The 25,815-nt window shown below is 39.5% G+C and overlaps 1 protein-coding gene across 2 annotated transcripts in view; it reads left to right on the forward strand.

Annotated features, from left to right (window-relative positions):
- The window catches only part of LRRC8C (leucine rich repeat containing 8 VRAC subunit C), an 83,328-nt gene that overhangs the window by 43,122 nt on the left and 14,391 nt on the right, over positions 1 to 25,815 (forward strand). For both annotated transcript variants that reach the window (XM_036918374.2, XM_036918375.2), the window contains one exon: positions 5,086 to 5,227. In XM_036918374.2, coding sequence (XP_036774269.1) covers positions 5,090 to 5,227 — 138 coding nt within the window. In that variant the 5' untranslated portion in view covers positions 5,086 to 5,089. The remainder of the gene's footprint in view (positions 1 to 5,085; positions 5,228 to 25,815) is intronic.

Below are 25,815 nucleotides of genomic sequence, written 5' to 3' on the forward strand. Positions count from 1 at the left end.
GTGTCTAATGAGCAGCAGGGTCCATGAGTCTGGATGCAGATATGAATTTGTGTTTAGTTTAGATGCTACTTAAAGCATTGTGACTAGATGCGATCACCAGGGGATGAACAACTTAGGGAAGAGAGGAGGACAAGGGACTAATCACTGGGTACTCCAAAGTCAGAGGTCAGGGAGAAGAGGAAGAAACAGCAAAGTAGTTAAAGAAGCAGCAGTCAGGGAAGTTGGAGGAAAACCTAAAGTCTGTGGCATCCTGAAAGTCAAGTACAGAATGGCCAATGCTGCTGATAGAACGAATCAGGTGAGGTCTGAGAATTGACTGCTAGATTTAGCAACATACATGAACAATATGTGTGGGTGTCTTTTCTGTAAAATTCGTATTTCATGTGCTCAGGAATTATTGAATTCTTTAAATTCACCTTTGTAAGGGCCATTCACCATGTCACTGATATGATATCTGTTATCATTTGGAATTGGCCCTTGTTCCCTTGAGCAATGTATGATTATATTGTCCAAAGATGATGCCATTTTCCAACTGCCAACAAAATGTGGAACAAAACAAATGTTAGCCATACCCCCCTGACAGCCATAGAAAGTGTTAGCAATGAGGTTTGAATCAAAATAGAGTAAGTCTGATATTCTTATAATCATGGGTTAATAGAGTAGAATTTGTTCTGTGTTATTCATTCTGGAGAAGATATTAAAATTCTCCAGAGAGATGGGGGAAGACAGATTGTTTCAGGAAGAGCCAAATGAATGAAAGAAATAACAAACTCTGGGTTTTTAACTAGCTTTACCAATATTTTTTTATCCAAGGATTATATGATAAAATATTTTTGAGAGTTTAGGTTTTGTAGATAATGGAGCTCTTAAAATGACTTTTGGTATTAAGTATTTTTAATAAAGGAAATGGACATGGATTTCTGCAGAAGGACAGAGACACAGAGATATAACAAGAAATAAAAGTTTATATATTTTTAATTAGGACCCCAGAATCTCTTGATTGAATTTGAAATGCCATATTTCCAAAGACATTATTTAATTAGGTAAACTAAAATCTTACATAGTAAGTTGGAAATTGGAGTTGGAAGAAGATAATAAAGATCATCAATTACATTTCTAAAATCATCAATTACATTTCTAAAATAGAACAAATTTTAAATAGAAATAAAATTACACTGATTGAACTTGAGGGGGGAAAAACCTTTTAAACCTAGCAGTTTATTCAGAAGTGGTGCCTTCAGCTTGAAACGATAACTCTTAAAATAGGCACAAACCGCTTGGAAACTACAATGATAAGGAGAAAGAAAGCAAGTGTAGCCACTGTAATGAATGGCTTTCAGAAGTGCTGAAATTTGTGAAAGAAGAATACAAAATTTTTTTTCAATTAGCAAAGGCAAGGTCCATCTGCCCCCTTGTTAATTAGGGAGTTTTGTGGTCTTCTACTTTGCCTATACCTGCCCTCCACCCCGTTTTATTTTGCATCAAAAATAATTCCAAGGATTATTGCTGTGCTGGATGTCAGCTTTGTGCCTTGTAATACGTTAAAACAATAAAGTGTGTGTGTGTGTGTGTATGTATTGTACATCTGTGTGTATATTATACATCTGTCTACATACATTTATATGTAATATATAAATACATATATAGGCATATGCATAAACACACACGTGCACATACACATGCTCTTACCCCAAGAAGATTAAGTGCAGTAAGAGTTTTACACTAAAAGTCTGTGCCATCTTGACCATTTATTTCACTAATAACCCATCTTAACTAGGCTGTACCAGTATTAGGAAACAGTAGATAATACTTAAGTTTCTTGGATCCCTTAGTTTTTCTTGAATTTCCATACTAAGAGAATGATGCCTGTGAGGACAACCCAGCCAGGGACTCAGAGAACCTCGCCTGTTATGAACACTCAGGTCTTTGCTTTTTTAAAGAAAGGAAAGACACAGTGAGTCTTTAAGTTCAGTGGTTCTCAAAGTGTGCAACTCATGTAGACTAAGCCTTTTTAAGATTTTACAAAGTCAAAACTATTTTTTAATGCTAAGATGTTTTTTTGCCTTTTTCACTGATGGCGCAAAAGCAATGCTGGGTAAGGCACCTTAGCATAAATCAAGAACCAGACTGTACTGTAGCGATTGTTTTCTTCACTGGCACATGCTTATAACTTTTTTAAAGTGCCAGTTTCATTTAATGTCCTCACTGAAGCAGCAAAACTTATGTTAATAACTCTCAACCTCTGACTACATATTGTATCAGTACCCTGTGTGATGAAGGGGAAGAGCACACAAAGCACCTCTTTCCAAGGTACAGTGGTTGGTCTCAAGGGAAAGTCCTTACTTGGGTAGAATTAGCTGCTTTATTGTATTATACCATTTTTTTACTTGAATAAAACAACTGATTATTCACACCAGAGTATGTGCAAGATTTTTTTCTCAAAATGTAAAGGGCCCAACACTTTCAAGGAAAACAACTGATCTAAAATTCCAGAAATAAAATTCAAACTTTCAAGTGGTGATGGGAATTTTGGAAAACTTGTATGCACCAGCAGGAGTTTGACAGCATCCTGTTACTTAAAAACTTCTGTGATGAAAGTAGTCGTGATATTCATGAATGTTGTTTTTAAAATATAATTTGCAAACATTTGGAAGATCTGTATCATTCAGTGATTCAGTGTTTTCCAGATGACCAATGTATGATGTCACAGAATCATGAATGGGTAAAAGATCCATTCAAAGTAAGATAGATAAAAGAGTTTTAATACTATGGGGTTTTGAAGAGTACGCTGATACAGTTTTCAGATTCCATGTTGTATCTAAACAAGTCAGCTTAATATATTATCAACATCTATAATTAGTAACTACAATTATATGAAAAGGCTGCTAAGAAAATTCTCCCTTTTCCAACTGTTTATCTGATTCATAAATTTCAATCAAAACAACATATTGCAACAGATTGAATGTAGAAGCAGTATGAGAATCCAGTTTTATTTTATTAAGTCAGATGTTAAAGAGATTTGAAAAAGTATAAAACAATGCCACCATTGTCATTAATTTTTCAAATGAACTTTTTGTTAACATGTTACTATTTTAAATGAGTTAATATACACTTTTAACATTTCTTGGTTTTAATTTCTATTATGGTAAATATTGACAGGTATGATTGGGTCCTGAGATCAAAAAGTTTGAGAACCACTGCTCTCCATTGGTGCATTTGTTCCTGAGTTGCTCCTCACTTCAGAGAACAAGTGCAGTTCCCTCCAAGGTGTACAGGAATTTATCATAAAGGAGACAACAAACAAAGCTGCCAAAGAGACTGGAGCCCAAGGACTGTCCTTGTTTGTGCAGTCACTGCAGTTGGCTAAGGTCACCCCAAATCTGATTTGGATGAGCATTGCTCCATGAATGAGTACCTGCATTCGTTCATTTGTTTATTCAACAGACAGTTGTTTAGGGCCTCTTATTTGCCAGGCTGGTGGAAAGTGATGGAGATGCAAAACAGAATATTGTGAACGTGGTGGGATTTAAGATGAGGTAGTGCCTGTCTGTGACTGCTGCTGAAACAAGTGTGACTAGAAAGCGTTTGGGACAGAGACTCATTGAGAAGAAAGATCATGAAGTATCAGGAAATCAAACTTTGAACTAGTCTGAAATGTTAATGACACTGGGAATCTGCAAAGTTGTTTATTTAGCTTGTGTGACTTGCCTGCAACATGGGTTTTGAGAACAAATACACAGCATGTAGCTTCTTCTGTCAAGAAGCTTTCAGCCTAGTGGTAGTAACAGAGTGGACTTAACAAAAGTTGTCTCAATAAAATGAAGAAATTATATCAAATGTTGCACAGATGCCAAGTAGGTAGGACATAGGTGAGAGCAGCAGCAGAGAGTTGAAATTTGCAACATTGTGTTAAAGAACAAACCAAAGGAAGATAAATTACTGCTGAAGAAAATGTCAGATAAAGCAGCAATCCAGAACGGGGTAACATTGCAATAATTTCCAAAGATAACCATCAGTGAACTTGAAGAAGAGCCAGTGCTTTTCTTTGGGCTGTTCATTGTACAGCTTTGATTTATACTAGGAAAGGGAAGATCCAGGAAAAACCTACAAGGCTGGGGAGAACAGGCAGCAAGTATAGCCTTTCCCCTGCTCTTTTAATTAGGAGTAAATCACGAGCACAGACATAGAGAGCTGGATGATGGGTCCAAAGATGGCAAAAGGGAGAAATTTTCTTTTTGTTGCCATAGATAGGAAAGAATATTTCTTGTCACCACAGCAGGATGATTGACATCAAGTCCTACACCACAGTACAGGCAGTGGAACTGATCATGAGAAAGGACAATACAGACTAAGAAAGGCATGTGTTTCTTCCCCTTTCCCCAGAGCCTTGGGTGCATCTCTTCAGTTATCTTCTGTCATTTAGACAGAGAGAGGCATTTCTAGGGCCAATGGATCTCTCAGAGGAGAAAACCAGGATGACTTTGAGGCTTACAGTGAAGTAAGAGGAGTACAGGAAGTAGAGAAAAGAAACCAAGCCAAAAGCACAGGGACACTAGAAAGGAGGGGACAAGAAAAAATTGAAGGTGTCTCCAAACCCCCCACCACTACCACCAATGAGACCTTTCCTCCTACAGGACAAGGATCACGTGACAAGACCATTTGCTCTTCCCAGGAAGCAAGCAAAATGCTTTACATATAGGGCTCAGTAAGTAATACAAAAGAATGCTGAGATTAAATTTTAAAAAATAAAGCACACCCCCAAGATGGTAAGATAAATGGCAAAAAGATTTCAAAGGATGGCTTCTGCTTTCCCTGACACCGTCCGGGTCTGCTTAGGGGAAAGGAGAATCCAGGAAATAATGCACTGCTCTGGCCACGGTCTTCCTGGGCCACATGGGGCTCCCTATTAACTCAACTGATGGTTTTATTCAATGGCTTAACGAAACACTGAGGGGCCTTGACAACTCCTGGACTGATCCAGACCCCTGTTTCTGATGGGTTAAAGCAGCATTTCAAATGCTGCTATTAATGCAATACACCGTGCATGATGATAAATTAATTCACCAGCAACCTTTCCTTTCTCAGAAACATGATTCCGGTGACAGAATTCCGGCAGTTCTCTGAGCAGCAGCCTGCCTTCCGGGTGCTGAAGCCATGGTGGGACGTGTTCACCGATTACCTGTCGGTGGCTATGCTGATGATCGGTGTGTTCGGGTGTACTTTACAGGTAGGTGCCTGGACTCATGTCACAGTGGGAGTGAGAGCAAGACCCTAAGCTATTGAAACCTCTTAAAAGAGCTAACTGTGTGATTTTATATCATGTAAATATTAGTTTATCTTTTCTGCTTGTGTCTGGTGTTTGTACTCATGGCAGAGAGCCCAAAACAGTTGCTTACTGAAGTTTCTTAATAAGGTAAACATGGTACTTGTAAAGATTTCACTGGGCCCAAATAGCAGTAGGCTGTAGGCAAGTAGTATTTGATGTCACTAATATGATAGGAAGTCCTTATCATTCAAAGTTGGCTTTATAGTAAAAAAAATAGTATGTATATCTACCATGCCATTTATATTGTCAAAACTGAACTTTTTTCTTTTCTTTGCCTCCTACATTAACCCAGGATAAGATTTTCTGGAATAACTAACATTTTGGTGAGATACTATTACTTTACCCAATGTTTGTTTCTGAATTAAAATATAACCCAGCCCAAGTTTATTCTATGTATATATATATTATGTACTCATATGTTGAATCCAGATTTTTTTGGCATGCCTGCTATGTGCCAGGCACTATACTTTGAGGACGTATATACCTACAAGCAGTTCATTTCTAAGGGAAAACTAAATAAGCCAGCACTTAGGAAAAGTTGGGCTATATTATGATAGAGGCATCCCTAAAGTTCTAGGGGAGTAGGAGAGGTGCGCTCGGCTTGGGAACGAGAGGAAAAGTGAGGATTGTATTAAAACTTGGATAACCAGCCGTGGTCAGTCAGGGAGCAGGATCTGGGGATAGACGAAGGTGCCAGGAAGACGGAAAAAACTCTAAATCATGAATGTTAGTAAAAACATGACATCTCTGGAAAAGTGTCAGTAGGACTGGCACTTACTGGGTATCATCAGTGTGAGAGTTGAAGCTGTGCCTGTGAATAGAATTAGCCAAGGAGACTGTGGTGCATGGGATGAGGTCAGGAAAGATATTAAAGAGTGAATGAAGGGAAAGAGGGCACCTCTGAGGAAGACTGAGAAGGGGCTGCAAAAGGACAGGTAGAAACTGGGAGAAAGGAGGGGTTCAAGGGTCAAAGGCAGGTGTGGCCAGGGGTGGCAGGTGTTCAGCTAACTCATGGACAAAAGAGAAAAGTAGCAACTAGGTCATTAGAAATCCTAGTTCCCGTGGTTGGAAAAGTGAACGGAACTTAAAGGCTGTGGAGTAGACATGACTTCCAGGCAGATCGGCTGAGAGGAAAAGGAGCTTGGAAGAGATAGAAATAGCTAGAACTGGTATAGAGTAGACATAAAGGCCTTCTAAAAGCTGATTGTAGTAATAGTTAACGCAATGTAAATCCTGTATGTCAGGACTTCTTCCACATACTATACACATATTTTAACTCATTTCATCCTCAGAGCAACCTAAGATGTAGGTACTATTATTATCCCCTTAGAGGAGATAACTAAGGCACAGAGAGGTCAGGGAAACAAACCTCTTAAGGGGAGGGGCAAAACCCTTATGGAAACACAGGAAAGTTGGCCCCAAAGTCCCTGTGCTTCATCCCTATCCCACACTACCTTTCACTTGTAGGTCAAATATATTTTGTTCTTTCCCCTCACCCTTAAATAAGGATGCCCATGGAGAACTTGAGTTTGGAAAGGGAAAGGGCATACATTCATTCGTAGATAAAACAATAGTTGAAGAACCTACTGTGTTCCAGACACTATTTTAGGTGCTAAGAATTATCAATACAGGAGGAAAAAATTAAAGACAAATATTCCAGTCTTATGAAGCTTAAATTCTATAGGAAAAACAAACAAAACCAATTAGTAAATTATATATGTTAGAAGGTAATAAGGGCAATGGAAAAGAAAATAAAGCATATGAGGACAGTAGGAGGTCCCAGCAGGTGAGACGTCAGAAATTGTAATTCTCCATAGGAAGGCCTCATGGGGAAGGTGACCTTTGATGAAGGAATTAAAGGAGGTGCAGGAGCAGGCCATATGGACGTCCAGGGAGGAGACTTCCCAGCAGAGGGAACAGCATGAGCAAGAGACACATGCACGAGTGTTCACGGGGTCCTTCCCCTTCTGCAGGAGAATTTGACATTTGACTTTCTTAACCCTCTAGCTCAGTTGCCCTGGAGACCTGATAAAAGTAGAATGTTAACTGTGTTACTAGGCAACATTGCTTGTTGTATCAATGGCTGCTGTTCAGTCAACTGCATCTGAACTGGGGTAGGAAGCCATACTGTGGGACTTCTGTGACTGTGCTAACGCTTATAACTGGGCATGTCTCTTGATACATGAAAGATATATCTATTGAATTATAAGAGATATTGACTCCTTTGGAGCAAAAGGTTTTTAAGCCAGAGTAATCCAGAACCCACCTGCAGTGGCTGTCTTTTCCTTGCACCTCGGATGATCTGGGAAGCAGAGGCGCAGAGAGAGCCTAGGCCCTGGGCAGCAAGGTGAATCTTCCTGGACAGTTGTGATGGTTCCCCCAAAGGGGAAAAGCCTGGTGCTGCCTTGCTGGCAAGCTGTGACTCCAGTCTCAGTTCTCTCTAAGTGATTCTGGCGCCAAGTGAGGTTTATGATAATCTTATAATGTTGAGATGATCTGAGAAAGCCCCTGGTCATGTTACAGGCCTGAAGGAGGGGTTTCCCTGGTATGTGGAGGGAAGAGCCAGGAGGACAGTGGGCTAGAAAACAGCAGCAGAAGGAGGCCTGAGAGGCAACAGCTGCCAGATCCCATAGGGCCTTGTGGCCCCTGTGGGGGCTTTGGCTTTGCTCTGATTAAGGTGGAACATATTGGAGGATTTTGATCAGAGGGCTGTCATTATCTGACTTAGGTTCTAACAAGGCCGTGCTAACTGTTGAGAGCACAGTGTAGGGAAAGGATGCAAGCAGGGGGATTGCTTAGAAGGCAAGTACAGCGATCCAGGTGAGACGTGAACCAGATGACTTAGACCAGGATTGAAGCAGTGATTCTGGGTGTATTTTTAAGGAAAAACACTAAGGTTTCTGAAAGATTAAATGTGATGTATGGAGAAAAAAAGGAATCAAGAATGACTCAAAGATCCTTAGGCCAGCAACTGGAGAAAGTTTGCTTTTGATCATGTAAGTTGGGTATGTGTTAGATATCTAAATAGGGATGTTACATAAGCAGTTGGATGTATGACCCAGGAGTTCAGGGTAAGTGAAGGCTGGTCACCTTCAGGAAAAAGGAGGTGATGGATCCAGGGTCTCTGTGGAAGGATTACCCTTGATTTGGGTAGGAGGGCATCTTCAGCAAAATGGGAATGATGGCTACAGATGCGCTTATGGGGCCGGGGAGGGAGGAGGCACAGAAAAGTGGGAGTTTATGCTTTATGTCTTCTGTGAAGTAGAAAGTGACACTTCTGCTGAGAGATTGTGAGGGTAAGGGAGATAGCACAGCATGGCAGCAAGGAAGGAAGGTAGAGTGGGGTCCTTGAGGAGAAGGGCAAGGACCTGAAATGGCCAGTTTGGGAACCAGTGGAGCGAGATGACATAGATCAGCAGGAGGACTTAGATCTGTCTTACTTTGTTACTGTGCCACCAAGCACCAGAATTGTTTCTCTTGTTTCCATGTTCCATGGCAGGATGAGATGTAGAAAAGAGAAAACATACAGAGAAGCTCTAAGAACTAGTAGTTAGCTTGGAACAAAATGAATGAACATGAGTGCGTGTACCTATGAAAATGTCTATAATGAACGTCATGTAGGAGATGTGTCCACGGTGTGTTTTGAAGGGGGTCATGCATGACTTAAGCATCTTTCCCTGTACCGCGGTCAGGATTACCTTCCTGGAGCACCACCCATCCCGTCTTTGCTGTGCAGAAGCTCTTGCACTCCCAGGGCCAAGCTAAGCTCCCTCACCACCGCCACCTCCCACATTCAGTGCCCACTCCTCCGGATGGCTGGCCGAGCCGGGCCCTCACACAGAGACCTGGTTCATCCTGACAGCCTTTGAGAACAAAACAGGTACCAGCTGACTAGGTACAGGAGGTGTAGTCTGAGGTGTGAAGGTTCTGAAAAGTGTGAAATGCCCCAAAGGAAGACTGTATCAGAAGGTGAGAGCTCCAGGCTCAGAGCTCATGGGGTGGACTGTTCTCCTCCACAAGCATCACTAAGCACCAGCAATAGACCAGCAACTGTGGGGGGGGCCAGACACTGAGACAGAAATGGAGCCACGGCCCTGCCCTCAGATCACTAGTCTGTAGTCTGAAGACTGTCTCATTCAGCAGCGAAGCCATTCAGTGTGCAGTCGCCTTAGTGGTGGCAGTCTTCAGAGGCATTAACTATGTCATCTCTCCTACTGGAAGGTAGGGACTTGAGGAGGTGAAAATTGAGCTAAAGTTTCAAAGAATGAGTAGATAAAACCAAAATATATATTTTTTAAAGAGGGATAGCAGAAAACCTCAGCCTAAACAGAAGGTTTAGTATGATCATTTCACAGAGCCCTCACTGATAGGGACTAATACGGCGTTTGAGAGGGCATCCTGCAGTGGGAGGCACATTCCCCCCAAGAATCATCATCCTGCCCAGAATGCTAAGTGCGCTTCCACTGGGTGACACAGGTAAGAGGCCTGTGCTGGAGTCTTTGTGTACTTGATTTAGGCCCTAGAAGGAACCAGTGGGGGTTGATTAGTACCAGTTTTCATTCTCATCTGAAAAGGTCGGGTAACTTGTCCCAAAGCCAAGACAGATACAGTGAGGATTCAGATCTCAGGATTTTCACCCAGGTGCACACTGCTGTGTATGGAACCATTACAACTGCACAGCTTATGTGGCCAAATTTTGGCTTATAAAACAGGATTTTAAATATAAAAAGCAAGTGTAAAATGACTAGAAGAGAAAATGATAGATTATAAAAGGGATGAATTTTCTGAGGTACAGCTTAGATTCTCTAAAGTTTTCACTATACACCTGCCTTAAAAAAGAATCTCTTGTGACCTATAGTAAACACCAAGAAACAAGAAATAGAATAATATAAATTACTAAAGAAAGTAACACCACCCAGTATTATCCATATTACAAATGAAAGTAATGTTCCTTCCTGGGAATATAAAACAAAACAAAATAAAAATCATTTGATGGTGACAGTAGTCTTAAAGTGCAACCTTTCTCTGTGGGGATGGTGGTAGCGGTTGGAAGAGAAGCACTATTTCGAAATCCCTGCTATATCTAAATATGTAGAAGGAAATTTTCAGCTCTTATTTTTGCTCTGCTATGATAATCATTTGAAATTGGCTTAGTGACTTATAACTTCACAAGCAGAAATTCTCTGTGAAGCTCAAATTCCTGTCCCATTTCCAAGGCTATATTACAATGATTAAAATATATTTTTATACCTTGATTTTACTTTTGTAAAATGAAAGTGCAATCATTCTTTCCGATCTTATTTACAAAACACATTGACTCTTAGGGTTTAAAACCATCACAAAGCTAAATCTAAGGTAGGGTTCAAAGAGCACTCGGGGAATAAAATAATAATCTAGTAACTTTTCATATTTTATAAATGGCACCTTCCAATGGCAAATTGATTGGAATCAATTAGTTGATTATCTGTTTGCTTCTAAAAGATTGTGTTCATATAGGTTTAACACTTCTCAGCTTTGAAAATACTGGGGGAAGGAGGAAGTTATTACCTATCAATGGGGTGTTGATTCTTTCTTGCCCTGATGTAAAAGGATTAGAATCAACAATCTTGTCTTACTCAACTGACAAATATTTGTCCATTTTTGAGCAAGTTGCTGTTTTCAAGTTTTCCATGAAACAAGAGCATTCCTTAGATTCCATCCATCCACTTAAGAAACAAGTGTAAACTCATTGTAAACCAGGAGGGTGTACATATCCCATTCCTGTACAGTCATATACCCTCAAGGACTGAGAGTGTAAACACCCAGCTTTGTGCTATAAACAACGCTATTCAAAATCTCGACACACTCAATAGAACAGACCAGATTCTGAAAGGTCAACACGTTGCTTCCTGGAAAAATAAAATTGCTTTAGATCTCTGCTCAGTGGTTCCAGGTTATCTTATTATGACCAAATCCAAAACAGCCCACAGGCAGGCCATTACCAAATATAGAGTCAGTAGTTAGAAACCAGAAACAGGAACTGGAAGACACAAGCCCCCTGGAGCCCCTAGGGGACCACTCTGTGACTGGTACACAGGAAAGACATTTCCTGCTTTCTGAATCGACGAGGAAAAAAAAGCCAAGAGAGTGACTTCAGTGACTTGAAATCACCTACAAAAAAGTCCTTTTGGACTGAACCCCATCACCAGGAGCAGACTGGCCAGCAGGGTCACACCAGAGAAGAGTTCAGGACACCTGAGCTCGTTGTTTGGAGTTAATCTCACTTTGAGCTTTGGTACCTACTGAGGTTAATTGAACTTCTGCTTCTCTAAGTCTGAGTCAGCATGCCTGGCACCTGGCCTTCAGGTGAAAGTGCTCACAGGCAGTTCCCTAGAAAGGACAGGTGGTAAAAATTATAGACCCCAGAGTGATTTCAGAGCAGTTCATGTCCATAATGTGCCCTGAAATCCTTGCTTCTATTCTCCTCCTCCATCCTCTGGCCCATACTATCTGGATTTCTACTAGATCTTTTTCTTTTGCCAAATCTGCATTTATAGATGGATGCTAGGAAACTCTTACTTAGATTCGCCTATTGTTTAAGGAGAAACTCAGAATCCTGATGGAATAGTAAATAGCACTAATGGGTAGGCTTAAAATGAAGACCTCAACCAGGATAGGTTTGATTAAGTTTCTGTGGACCCACATGTTGCCATTCTACTTGGGTGTTTAGAGAATACAAAACAAAAATCTTTTGATGGCAAAAATAATTTTAAAGAACAACCCTTCTGTGTGGGAATGGTGGCAGAGGCTGGAAGAGAAACACTGTTTCAAAATCCCTGTTACACCTAGTAACAAAAATATAGGTTAGTTAGGACTTCCTCCTTATGGTGGTTTGTTCAAAGTGATCTTCCCTAGAACTTCCAGTCATCTATCACCTTGACAATTTAATGTGCAGTGAATTCCTGGCCACAAGAATAATATATGAGTGCCTCTCCCCTTACCCTCTTGGGCTTAACACAGGGCATGAATCTAAATGCTTTTCTCAGATCATCCGATGCTGTCCAATGCCAGTGAATGAGGAGCATTTCCTTTTATCTCACTATTATGGGTTATGATCACGTTGCCTATTAATTGTTTAATAATACATCTTTTCCCTCAAATAACAAAGCACTGACAGACTTTTTGGGTTTTTTTCCATAAGCAACAAATGAGATACACCATATATTTCATCTGTTATTGATCCTGAGTTCTGAATCACCAGAACCTGTATTTTAAAGTCTCTGTTAAGTTAAGCTTCGATATGAAGAGATGATCTTGTATTTCTAACCAGGAGCCTGGACTGGGAGAGCGTCTGCCATCCTCTAGTCTGATGAGGCAGACAGATGTACTGGTCCTGTGCCCTCTGGGGGGTGCTCTCAAAGTCCTCTCTTTCCTGTTTTCCTGAGAATATGACAACAGCTGGATCCTCTCAGCCACACAGGGGCCCTGTGGTAAGGATTCAGCCAATATCAGGACCACATTTTAATTGCAAGGCTAGTAAGTTTCTACGTTCTATCTGGAGTCCTCTGTTTAATATAAAGAAACCTGTTCCTTCTTCCCCTACACTAATATTTTCCTTTATAAACTCTTGCATTTTTGTTATGTTAATTTTTAAAATTCCTACCGTTTGGGAACATCTAGCCTTCTCACTGTTAAAAAGAAGCTAATCCAGTATTATTGTTTCACATCCACCTTTTAAAATATGAAATAAAATAGTCCCAAATAGAAAGCCACACACCACCTAAAAGACTTAACAACAACAAAAAAGATACCATTCAAAATAGTAACAAAAACTTTCAAGTGTTAGAAATTAAGCTAACCAGAATACACAAGAACATCACAGAAAATATAAATGTCTAGTAAATGACATGTAAGACAATTTGAATAAATGGAAAACTACTGTATGTCCTTGGATAGCTCAGACCTGAAATTACAAAGATGTCCTGTCCCCACAAACTATTTTATGAATTAAAAGCAATATTAATAAAATTCCAATTCGAATTTTTGAGAAACTTAGTAAACTTATACCAAAATACATATGAAGAGTGCTCACTTCTGGTGGAGGGGAACAGAATGATGTAAAGACAGGAAGGACAGAAGGAAAAGGCAAGAGAAGATGAGAGCAGAGGGGGGAGGAGGGTGCTCCACAGGACTGATACCTGTGCACTGAAGAACATGGGTAAATCCACCTTCTGGCCGTGAGGTTCCCCTCTCCCCACCACACACGCACAAATCACCCCAAGTAGATAGACTAACTCCTTCAAATTTTCTGTATAAACCATGAGTCAGATGCTCCATCTAAATCCCTTCCTTCTTTTTTTTCAATTGTAAACTTCTAAATTTCTGAGCTAGTATTTCTACTGTATTTCACAAGCAGGAAATTTCTTAACCCTAATGTCCTAAGTGGGAAGACCATTAGCTCTAAGATGTGTCATCCTTTTATTTAAAAAACACAAAGTCTAGTTGGAAGAATTACCTCTAAAAATAGTAGCACATGAAAGTGTCCCCAGAACTCATTCTGCACAACGGAGGGGGGCTCCTGAGCAACAAAGGGGATGAGGCATCCTTGCCATGTGCTCATGCACAGTGAGCATCTAGTGGCCTTGGAAGGGGGCTGAGACCTCTGAATTGCAGAGATACTATATTCCTTTCTGGGGGTTTTATACTATAACATAAGAGACTGTGACCAGCTAGGAGAGAGAAACCAGAAACCCTTGTATGAGGCTTGGTTGAAGGTCTGTATGCTCAGCCTGATGCTGAGAAGACTGAAGGGAACATGGGAACAGACAGAAGATACTTGAAGGGCTTCCATATGGAAAATTTAAGAGGATTAAACATATTCCCCATGTCCTAGAACACCAAATACAACCAACGGCAGGAGTTTCAGGAAGGAAGATTTTGGCTCAATACAAACCCATACTTTCAAAAAGTGAAAAACTTCCTGAAAATGTGTTAGATAGTGAGGTTCCTGTTATTGGAGATGCCCATCTAGTGAATGGCCTGGTGGGAGAAAGGCTTCAAGGAGGATCCATGTGTCCCGAGAACCATGTTCCTTTGTTCTTTACGTACAATAGTTCTAGGCAGTATAGGAGGGCTAGACAGGAATAAAAATGACAAGTCCCTGCCAAAAATAAATAAATACAGTGAAACTGTAACATCAGATAGAAGTTCTGCATGAAAAGTAAAGCCGTGTAAGGGGAGAAGGTGACAGGTCATACTTTAAATAGGGTGGTCAAGGAGTCCTTTCTGAAAAGGTGACATTTGAGCAGAACTAAAGGAACTGAGAGAGGGAGGTGTGTGGGTAATTTGGAGGAAGAAAATGCCGTGCTCAGGAAACAGAAGAGGCCAGTGTGGCAGGTACAGAGAGAGAATGGGGTAAGTGTGGGCCTTGCAGTTTTTTTCTTGCTCGGATCCCCTTTGTAAGGCTTGACTTCAGTATTGGCCTAAATGGAGCTTCACCACTAGTGCCTTGGAGCCCTTGTGTTCCTGCAAGTTTCGGGTGTCTTAGACTTAAGCTTCCAGACTTATGACACCTCATCTGTCAGGCTCAGGGCAAAGAACTGAATCCTACAGTGTCTGGAACCTGGGACCATGTGCAGTGCCAGAGTAATTCATGCCACCTCTTTGTTGACACGTGAGCCACAATGTGTGGCAGAAAATGTTAAAAGCGAATCTCACTGTCCCTACAAGACTTCAAGCTGCTAAAAGGCAGGGTTCGTGTCTGATTCATCTTTGTGCCCACCATCAGGCATTAGACCTAACGCACACTCAAGAAATATGTTGAGTGAATCCATTAATGTACTTCAGCAGTTCTAAGAATTTGCTGTCTTAATAATAAAAACAATCATATGAACATGAAATTTAAAACTGCATTTTACACTGACAGAGGAACGCTGTGGGGAGGGGGGGTAATTAATGAGGAGGAGACAATTAGATCCTCCAGAAGTAGAAAAAGCAGCCAGTAGCACATGACCTTTGTTTAGTGGTATTCAGAGATTAACCACAGCTCTCTGCAGAGCTGAATAGGATGTGGGGAGCAATCCTTAGAATTATTAGCATAAACCCACTGCCAAAGAAATGAGACAGGGCCTTATGTTTGGGGAACAAACTTGAAGAACAGGAGTCCTTTGAGGATATAGTGTAATAATGTGCTGATAACAGACCAACAAATCCTGTGGCCCACATATGGCTATGTGTCCTCAGGTGTTGGAAAACTACAGCCAAAATTTGTGTAGAGAAACAGAAACGAAAACCATGCTGTTACAGCAAAGAAATTTAAACAACTATGGAAACTGAGTCAGCACAGTACAGCAAGTTACAGAGTCATTCAGAACTGAGAATTTGTTAAGGTTGGGCTGTGTGTGGTTATTCTATAATAAAAGTTTAGTTGACTGTCATGGTGCCAATTTCTCTTACCCAGATGATTTCCCATTCATAAGGACACGGTGTGGAAAAGTATATTACTGGCATCCCAAAGTAAACCATTTTAGGAGTAGTGATTAAGTTCTCAGACAGTAGTAGTACTTGACCTTGTACCCATGGATTGGTTTTTTATGAGCTTCCCTGTGGGTCTAAAAACTTCCATGTTGTTTTGTAGAGAAATGGTTTCTTCATTCTAAATAATCAATTTTCAAATGAACTTTTAAGGGTTTGCTTATTATGTTTGTTAACTATTTAGTTCAGTCTTTCAGGAATTTTTAAAAATTTACTTAAAATGTAGTGCTGAGTAATGGTGATGTTTTCATCATATTGGTTTATTCTAATCCATGAAGTTTGTAGTTAAATAAAAATAAAAGAATTTCAGAATTGGAAGAGAATTTAGAGGTAATCTAGTATAAGTTCCTATCCAATATAGAAGTCTTTTATAACATCCTTGACAGATGAATATCTAGTTTCTATTTGAGTATATCTGGTGACAGGGAGAAGAGTTTTGTTTAATGAAATTTTTGCTATGAAACTGCAAATAAATCAGTGCATAGTTATTGAATGTTGACTAGGTTCCCAGCACACTGTCAAGTATTATGAGGAACACAAAATAATTTAAGGCTTTATCTCTACCCCAACAGAGTTTAAGGAATAGTTGGAAAGACAAAAAACACATTCATTTAGTATAACATTTTATTCTGTGTGCTTTGTTAATAGGCACTGTGCTAAATTCTGTCACAAAATTGGCCTTGGCCCTGAAAATGTTTAAATTGTAGCAAAGATAGCCATTCATATGCAACCTTCTAAAGCACAAGATAATGCTGTGTGTGTTGGTGGGGGAGGGTCATATCTCAAGGACCACATATTGCAATGGCTGCAAAGGAGAAAGAATAGTTATGTCTACCTAGGGAAATCAAGTTCCCTGATGTTCTGTATAGAACAGTTTAAATTATTTTCCTGAAAAAAGGAAGTGTTACAGTGTGTTACAAAGAGTTAAATTTGTGAGGCAAAGTAAAATTTAATAAATGTCCACTTGGGAGCTTCTAGCAAATAAAGACTTTCAGCTTTTTTGATGAACAGCAGTTCCTGTAAGAATAAAAAAGAAAGACTTTTTATTGTATATAGTAACTTTTACTGTATACATTAAAAATACTATATATGTAATAGCAAGTTCAAAATATTAGCTTTCCTAAGAAGTATACTGTGCTAACTGGTGATATTAAAGTTAGCTATTTTAAAACTGAGTTAACATCTCCCTACCCAAGGGGAGAGTCTTTCTTTGATGCCTGAAGCAGAAGCTATATAACCTGAAGTTCATGCCTGTTAGCTTATGTTTTGGGATGTTAATGTTAACTTTTAAATGTGGGTACTAGATTTTGGTCTCAGAAAATGCCTAATCCATGATAAGAAAATGTTGTAGAGATAGCTCCTTCTGTATCACTTTTGTGCATGATTGTATTGGTTAGTCTCTTAATTTTACATTTTTAGAAATTCTGCACTGTCAGCCACAAATCTTTTGTCCCACAAACAGGCCATCAACTACATCATCATTTTACCATGTAAGAAGCCTCATGTGCTCACTGAAAACACAAAACCTGGGTGGATTTTTATAATTTCAGCTAAGTAATGCAAATTTAAAGAGAAAAGATATCTTTTCGCAAAACTTCACACAGAATGCATGTACTCTCCTATATGCTTTTCTGGGCCTCAGTTTTATTAAATGGACAGGATAGGCAATATTTCCATTTCACAGATTTATTATTTTTAGTCTCTTCATTTATAAACTTCAAATGCCTTTTCTTCTTCTGGGCCATTTCTGTATAGTCATAAGTGTACCTAGATGGGTGTCCAGCAAATGGATTGAGAGGGGTCTGAGATCCAGGACCAAATGCCAGATTCTTCCCTCCCATAGCGCCTTGCTTCCCTCTCCTAGAGGGCTCATTGGAGTTATCTAAATAGAGGAAAGAGCATTTAATGGAAGCTGAGCTCTGGCCCCAGACTTCACTGTGTCAGTCTCCTGGTGAGCAAGGCCAGACCAAAAACTTCCTTTTGCCTAAGCACTGCCTAACCTGGACTAGGAGGGAGTTGAGGGGGTGGGGAGTGCAGGTAGGCGTGCAGCACAAGAACCCTCCTTATCCTCTTTCCCTGCATTTTAATCTCTGCCTGCCCAGAACAAGAAAAAAGGAACCTGGATTGGGGAGGAGATGGATGGATTAGTGATTCTTCCTAAAGCCAAAAAGAGAATTTATCTGATTTATCCTCAGGTGCTAGGGTAGGATCCACTTCTGAGAGAGAGAGAGGCAGATCCAAGACCCATCATAAAAGATCAGTTTCAAGGAAGAAGAGAGACTGTAAAGTGATGATTCCCAAGAGAAACTCTATAGAGAGTCCAGCCAGACTAACGCCAAGGGTGAGCCCCTGCCACCTGAACTCAGAGCCTTAACTCTTTTTGAACACCAAGGCTCAATACTTTTCCATATATGTTGCCATCTCTACTAGAGCTGTCTCTCCTAGAAAGAAATAAGGAGAAAGAAAGAAGAGGCTTGGGTTCTGCCCAGAGATCAGCCATCTGGATGAGTCAGAAGAAAGAAAAAAATCCATAACTGAAATTCACCCTGTATTGTAAAATATTTATTTGCCTGGGACCTACGGAAACTTTCTTATCTGAATTAATGATATTTCTGGAGTCCAGATAAGTTCACTTCCACAAAACAGAGTGACTAGAAAAAAATTCCTCCTACCATCCAACACACCTAAATGACTGAGAATTGCCTTACCTGCAAGCCTTCTATGGTGTCACAACAAAGTAGAGCTATTCTCTTTCATAAATAACCTCTCTTCCTTCCCATGGATTGGACCAGAGCCTAGCAATAGAATTGACCTCATTCACTTGCTGAGTACTGTAGCAAATCATTCTTCAATTATTAAAGTAAATGTTTTAAATAGATGAGTATTTTTGAAAACATCCTTAAAGTACAGTTTTTTGTTATTTGGATGATTCCAGTGTTCAGAATCCTGTATCTCTGTGCTGTTTGTACACTGTGTATGAATAGTCCACAGGATTTATGTTTCTCTTTGGTCTCTCCCAATTTCTTTCATCTGCTCCTGCTCACAGATTTATCAGTGAGCTGCAGAGTGACCAGAGGTAAATCAGTTGAATCCAGAACTAAGCTTTTCAGTCCCTGGGGATTGCTTCAAAAAGAGCTTCTCCTTCTTTATTTCAAGAATGACTATTTCAAATTTTCGAGCAACTGAAACAAATGGTCTCTGTTATGAATCATTAACTATATCTTCCTAATGTTTACCTATAGTTTTTATATATCCACTGAATTTTCTCACTTGGTTTTGGCTTTGAAATGGATGCTTTCCACTTAAATCTTGAATTGCCATGGATCAAATAAATTACGAGCTTATTTAGCTTATGGAAAAAAAAAATCCATGAAGCAAAATGGAAGTAGTTTTGAATCCCATCAGTTACCTCGCTATGGAAATTCTAATTCCTTTTGTATCCTGGAGAAGCTTTCCTCCAGAGAAGAAGGGAAAGGAAGCACAGTGTAGATACAGCTGAGGAAATGAAAGCATCCTTGATGGAAAGTCTCAGGCTAAACAACAGTTTAAAAATTAATGTTCAAAGTATGGAATAGTCATCCTTACCCTCAAAAATTCAGTGTTTCCATATTCACAGAGGTAGTAGAATTGCCTTTATTAAGTGAAATATCAAAATGTAGACATGATCCTCATGTACAGGTGGTAGTTGCTTTCTTAATTTGGAATAAATAGACAGTGCCTGCCAAACCTGGTGTGCTCTTTGTGCATCTGAAATGAATAAGCACTTAGCTCCAGCTTTAGGAGTCACTAGGCTGACATCACTTGGCAGTTTGGAGGGTGTGTGAAATGAATTGTTTCATCTCAGAGGAAGGTTGCCGGAAGCCAAATATTTCCAGATGTTCACTGGCATCTGATTTTATAAATGTGTGCTCTCCGTTGTTGTGGTTTGTTTTCCTTTGGTGGCGGGGGTGGGCACTGTTTTTTTACTCACTTCAAATTTATTACATTCCTTCTTTGTGCTAGGCAGGGTCAACAAGAATGGAGCCTTTCTTTGAGGAGCCTACTGGTGTAGGAGGTAAAATGATAAGGAAATAGACAATTACACTATGTTTTCTTAGATGCTCTGGTAGAAACAAAACTGGGACTTGAAAGGCTGCTCCAGTTCTACTTAACTGTGTTTTTTTGTTCTGTATAGTAATGACTCAGGAAATTATGCCTTAACTTTTTCAGTGTTAAATTCTTCTGCCAGACTAGTGGTATTTAATGTTCTTCAAGTGTAGAAATTTCTGGTAATGCTTAACTTGAGAAGATTTGCTTGCTTGATGTCTTGTTTTTAATCGTGTACAGATAAATTCTATTGTTACAACTTACCACTGAGAGAATTCATGAATTTAAAAATCCCAGTTTTAGTCAGCTCATCCCTCCAATTCTTTTGGATTTTTTCCAGGAACATCAATTCCATGCCTCCGAGGTGCCAGTATATGATTTTCTTCTTCTCCTTTTCCAGTTGCTATTGAGGAAATGAGCAACCAGTAAAAACAAACTTTTTACTAACCCCTTGTTTTTATTAATAAACATCTTAAAATTTGGCAATTTGCATTAGACATACTCCCTCCCTCTGTCCCCTACCTGGCTTTAAACTTCCTCTATACACAACATGTTATTTCCTGTCCAACATATAAAGTTTTAAACATCATCGTTAAATAGAAGGAAGACATGCGGTGCACAGCAGGCAGGAAATGATACCACACCCATGCCGTTAAGCTTTTCCATTTCCCCAGGGGACAGGGACTTGGTTTGTAGCCACACAGTATGTGTGTGTGATGCTCATGAATGTCTGTTTTTATGCTCCAGTGATGATTGCCCCTGTGTACACATACACTGGACTTGGAGAGTAGTAAGACTGGTGAATAAGACATGTGCTGAGCATGAATGCATTTAGATGTTCACCCCTGAGAATCATCTTTCCTGCCTCTGCAGTTTCTTTTCTTTCTCACCAAGATTGTTTTGTACTTATTTTAGTAGTTGGCCTTTATGTAAAATCTGCATCTTCAGAATTAATCCTGTCACTGATGAGGGTAAATCTCACATCTCTTGAAGACAGGTGTTTTCTTTGTCTTTGAGCACCTTGTTTCTGGGAGAGTAAGTTTGTACATTAACTGATAACTTAGTGACATGAAAGTTAATTCCCTCCCCTTGTAGCTCCATCCCTTATCCCAGGAGGAATAGGTATCCCTCAGAAAAGAAGAGCAATAATCCATTCTTCCAGTCGTTGCCCGTGCTCTTCCCGAGCGCAGCCCTTTGCTCCTGTCTCTGGAACCCAGTAGGCTCTGACCTCACCCTCCCCTCATGACCTTTCCAAGCCCAAGCCCAAAGGAGGTTGTTCCTACTCCATGAAGCCTTCCCTAGCCCTGCAAATCTGAGCTTTTATTGTGCTTACCACACTATTGTACTTAGTATAGATCTTTGACTTTTTGACATTTTATATGGCTATTTATGTCTCTCCAGTGCTTTTAGGAAGGCAAACGGTTATGCCTCCTTGATTTTCTATGATGCTCAGCATATAGTAGATATTCAGTAAGTTTTAGTTGGTAAAAATAGTCATCTGTCCTTAATGTCTCTGACCAAGCCCTGGGGAGTAGGTCTTTGGGATCTGTTTCTTGCTGGGTCATTCTTAGGTCAGCAGAGGTAACTTGTTTTGTTCTATCAAACTAGGGGCAAATCTGGATGGTCAGCTTCAGGTTATAACCCTTTAGAACCAGCTGCATTTGAATCTGTGCGGTGGGGATAGGGTAAGGTATAGTCACCTTTATATTGGGCTGCCTGCCTTTTTGCGGCTGCAGTCTACCTGTTTGTATCAAACTCACCAAGTTAAAGCACTGTCTTCTTAAAGAATAAGCCACAATCTAAAGAATATGCCTGGATCATAAGCGAATATATTGGAATGATACCCACTGTTTTACCATATGTAACAAATTTCCTCACTCCTTCTTTTAGTGATATTATAGTCATAACTATGATTTAAAGTCTGACCTGGAGAAATAATTTTTTGGTTATAGTTCATAAAAAAGAGTGATGAACTTAATTGTTGGAGAAGGTAGGAAAATAGCATGTGTAATTAGTGGGAGATATGTACAGAAATTCAGCCTTAACGTGGTGGGGAGAGGAATTTGGCATTTCAGTTTTACCTTGTTTGGCATTCCCCAAGCGACACTAATTCATCATAATGTTTGTCTTCAGATACAATTTTGTTAAATATTAAAACACATAAAAAAAAACACATACATTCTCTCTGTCTTCTGGAAAAGATAGTAAAGCAAGTGTTACAGTTCAAAACACTCCCTCTGTTCAACATATGTAGCCACAACAGATAAAGTACAAAAGAGATAAGGAAACACATATATATGTACTAAAAACAAGATAAATATTTCTGTGGCATGCCAATGGAGGACTGAGTGGGACTGAAGCAACACCGGGCTCTCATCCAAAGGTAGGCAGTAGCAGCCAGGAGCTCAGCTCCTGCCAGTAAAGGGAACTAAAAATGCACCGAACAAGATAAGAGACTGGAGCCTGGTCACTGTTCAAAGCCAAAGGCCCCCACTCCCAAAGGAAGCCAAGAAGAATGGCGATTAACTGGATGCTGGAGCTGGTGCTCAGAGGAAACCATGCATCTGGGTGCCTCCCAACCAGGAACTGAGTCAGCCTGCCCACTGTCTGCCTGGCTGGATCTGTGAGCTCCCGCCATCATAGTGGAGCATCAAAGTACTGTGATAAGACCTAATGGTGGACGGGGGGCTCCTGGGTGCAGGACACGACTTAAAAGTGGGTGAAAGATAGTGGAAAACAATTTCCTTCTCAGAAAGAGCCAACCACTCAGAACATATGAAGAAAACTATGCTAAGAAAGGCTCTCAACAAAATTAACCATTGTAACATTGATTCACTCAAAATGAAACTAAGTTTTGAAACAGTGAAGTTAAAATAAATATATTTAGAGAGGTCAAAGAGATAAAACCATAACATTATAAAGTAAGTACCTATGACATAAGAGCAAATGGATATTAAAAATTTAGAAATTTTTAAAATAAATAAGTCACCAAACTTAAAAATATCAACAGGTACAATAACTAGACTATATTCAGTTGCAGAAAGAAGTAATTAGATAAGAGCTCTGAGTTTACTCTGAGTTCAGCCCAGAGAGAGACAGGGATTTAAAAGCACATACACCCCAAGGAAGAGCAATTGAGAGGCTCTAACATGTGCCTAACTAGAAAATGTAGAAAAAAATAAGAGAGCAATTTTTGAAGGAATGGTTTATTTTAGATTTTAACAGGTACTTAATACCTACATTTTGCTAAAAAATATTTCCAAAATTAAAGAAAGTTGACTCCTTAGCTACAGATACTGAGCAGGATTAATCTATACATTCAAGATTGAAGTGAAACCTAGAAAATCTGGGATTAAAGGTAAAATCTTAAAAGCCACTATAGAGAAACATAGATTGCCTGCTATAGAACAAATTCAAGCAGACAGCAGTCTTCTTGTCAGCAAAAATATAGGCCAGAAGAAAATGGAATAATATTTCAAAGTGCCAAAGGGAAATTACTGTCAACACAGGATTTTATAACTTACTAAACTATTATTCAAGAATGAAGTCAATATAGAAATGTTCAGACAGGCAAGGTATATGAGTTTTCTATCCACAGACCTTTATTAAAGGAATTATTAAGGGATAGACTTCAACCAAAAGGAAAATTAACCCAAGGAGAAGATACAGAATCTAAGAAAATTTGTGAGCACATGATGTAATAAGTATATAAATAGTCACAATCAACCATAGATATTTTTTAAATGTGTTTCAGTTGTTTTTAAAACAAAGTAGGGTAGTTTAGTGGTAATTAAAACATGCTTGGAAATGGGGTAAGGATACTAAAAAAGTTTAAGTGTGTTTGTTTTAAGAAATTTAGATAAACTCTACTCTAGAAATACAGTTAATACCTTTCCAACCATCTGGACCACAATGGGAAATAGGAGATCTGGAAAATGCAGCAGAAGGCAGGAAGAAGGAAAGGTATATGTAAAAGTAAAAAATACGGAAATAAATCCAAATACCAGTAAATATCAAAATATGAGTGAGCAAAACAATGTAATGGATTAAATTCCCTTGTAAAAAGAAAGATGTGATTCATTTGGATTTTGGAAAAATAGGTAAAAGAGACACCTAAAAAATAAAATCACAGATGAAGGTGCACAATAGATAGCAGAGACTAGTACATGAAAAGCAGAAAAAAGCTGGTGGAGCCCAGTGAATATTAGGTACCGTTTAGCTCTCCCATCTTCAAGAATGCACTCTTATCAAAACAAGATATATATTTGAGTTTTAAAACATGCAAAAGTTCTTGTAACCACCACCACAAAGAGGACACAGAATCTCAACACCCCAAGGAATTCCTGATACTGAATCTTCACAGTGAACCTCTGGCACCCGCTGATTTGTTCTCTGCCCCATTTTACAGAAGCTGTGTAAAACCAGACAGCAGGTAAGTTTTTGACCCTGGCACTGGTTTTAATAGAAAAATTGCCTAAACACACGTCAACACTGGAATGCTTTTAACAAATTATAGCACATCCCCACTGTGTTATTCTGTGGTCATTTGGATAAAGTGGGGCCCTCTGTGCCAGTGAGGTGAGGTCCCCAGGGCACAGTGTGAAAGTGGGAAGCTCAGGGTGTAGGAATCATAGCAGAGTAAGCTCCCACATGTGTGTACATCATATCCATGTAAAAGCACAGGTACATCCTCCTTATCAGGGCTTACTAAGGAATGGCCTGGGGATAGCACAAGGGAAACACCTTCTATGTTAGAAAAAGTATCTTTTTTAAAAAAAGATTTATGATAGCAAAAAATAAAATATTAGGCAGAGCTTAACAATTGATGTCCAAAAGCTCTGTGAGGAAAGCTGTAAAACACTCTTGAAAGATAGAAAATTAGACGTGATCATGTGGAAACGCACACCATAGAGAGGAAGAATCAACACCATAAAGACGCCAGTTCTTCGACTCACTTGTAAGTGTGATCCCAATAAAAATACCACTAAGGTTTTTTTTCCTTCTGGGTCTGTATAAGTTGATTCTAAAGTTCATTGTAAGCGACAAGCATGAATTTGGGCACTTATCACTCTAATTACTGACACAGTTGTCTTTCTCCTGTGTTTGACCTTGCAGGTCTTAGTGTCCCTGATGTAATGTCTGACATAGAGCAGACACACCAGGAGCCACCTGGTCCCATGGGCACACGCAGAACTGCTCAGCCCTTTCTGCTACCTGTCCATCCCCCATCTGGGTCATTCATATTTCTGGCATAAAATAGATAAGCAGGCCCTTATTTATGTTGCTCTGTCTTTATTTCAAGAAGTTACCTCTGAAGCGAAGTGGTTTGGTTTGGTTTGGCTCTGTTTGGGTTTAACCTCAGCCCTTTGGTGTCTCATTCGTGCAAATGTGACATTTTCAGCTTGTCACCACAGTTGGGTTTTGCTTTTCACTACAGTGTTTTTCTGGAAACTGCCTAGATTAAGTAGACTTTATTTTTATATCATTGTAATGATTTGGTGTAATTCTCACAAAGGACTGAGAATAACCCTCATCAAAGATACATCATACAATCAAAGATGTAGACATGAACATTAATGATTTAAAATAGTGAAAATTATCATTAAAAAGCCCAAATTTAGTGTTGACCATAGAAGGAGTATTTCAGTATGTGATAAAGTATACATGTACTCCATTTAAAAATGCACCCCTTTGCTAGAATAAATTTGACAATTATAATTTTTAAATAATGTGGTTTCTTTTCCTGGATCTGAGAAGCATTAAAGGGCCTGGTTTGGATGGGTTGTTTCCTTTTTAAGGAAGCTTGTATGCTCATTTTGTTTCTCTTAACAACATCCCTCTGGAGAAAGCAAAAGCAAAAGCTACATTGACCTTAAAATTAAGGGAGCTAA

This window comes from Manis pentadactyla, chromosome 4 (assembly GCF_030020395.1).
Source record: "Manis pentadactyla isolate mManPen7 chromosome 4, mManPen7.hap1, whole genome shotgun sequence".
NCBI classification, from domain to species: Eukaryota; Metazoa; Chordata; class Mammalia; order Pholidota; family Manidae; genus Manis; species Manis pentadactyla.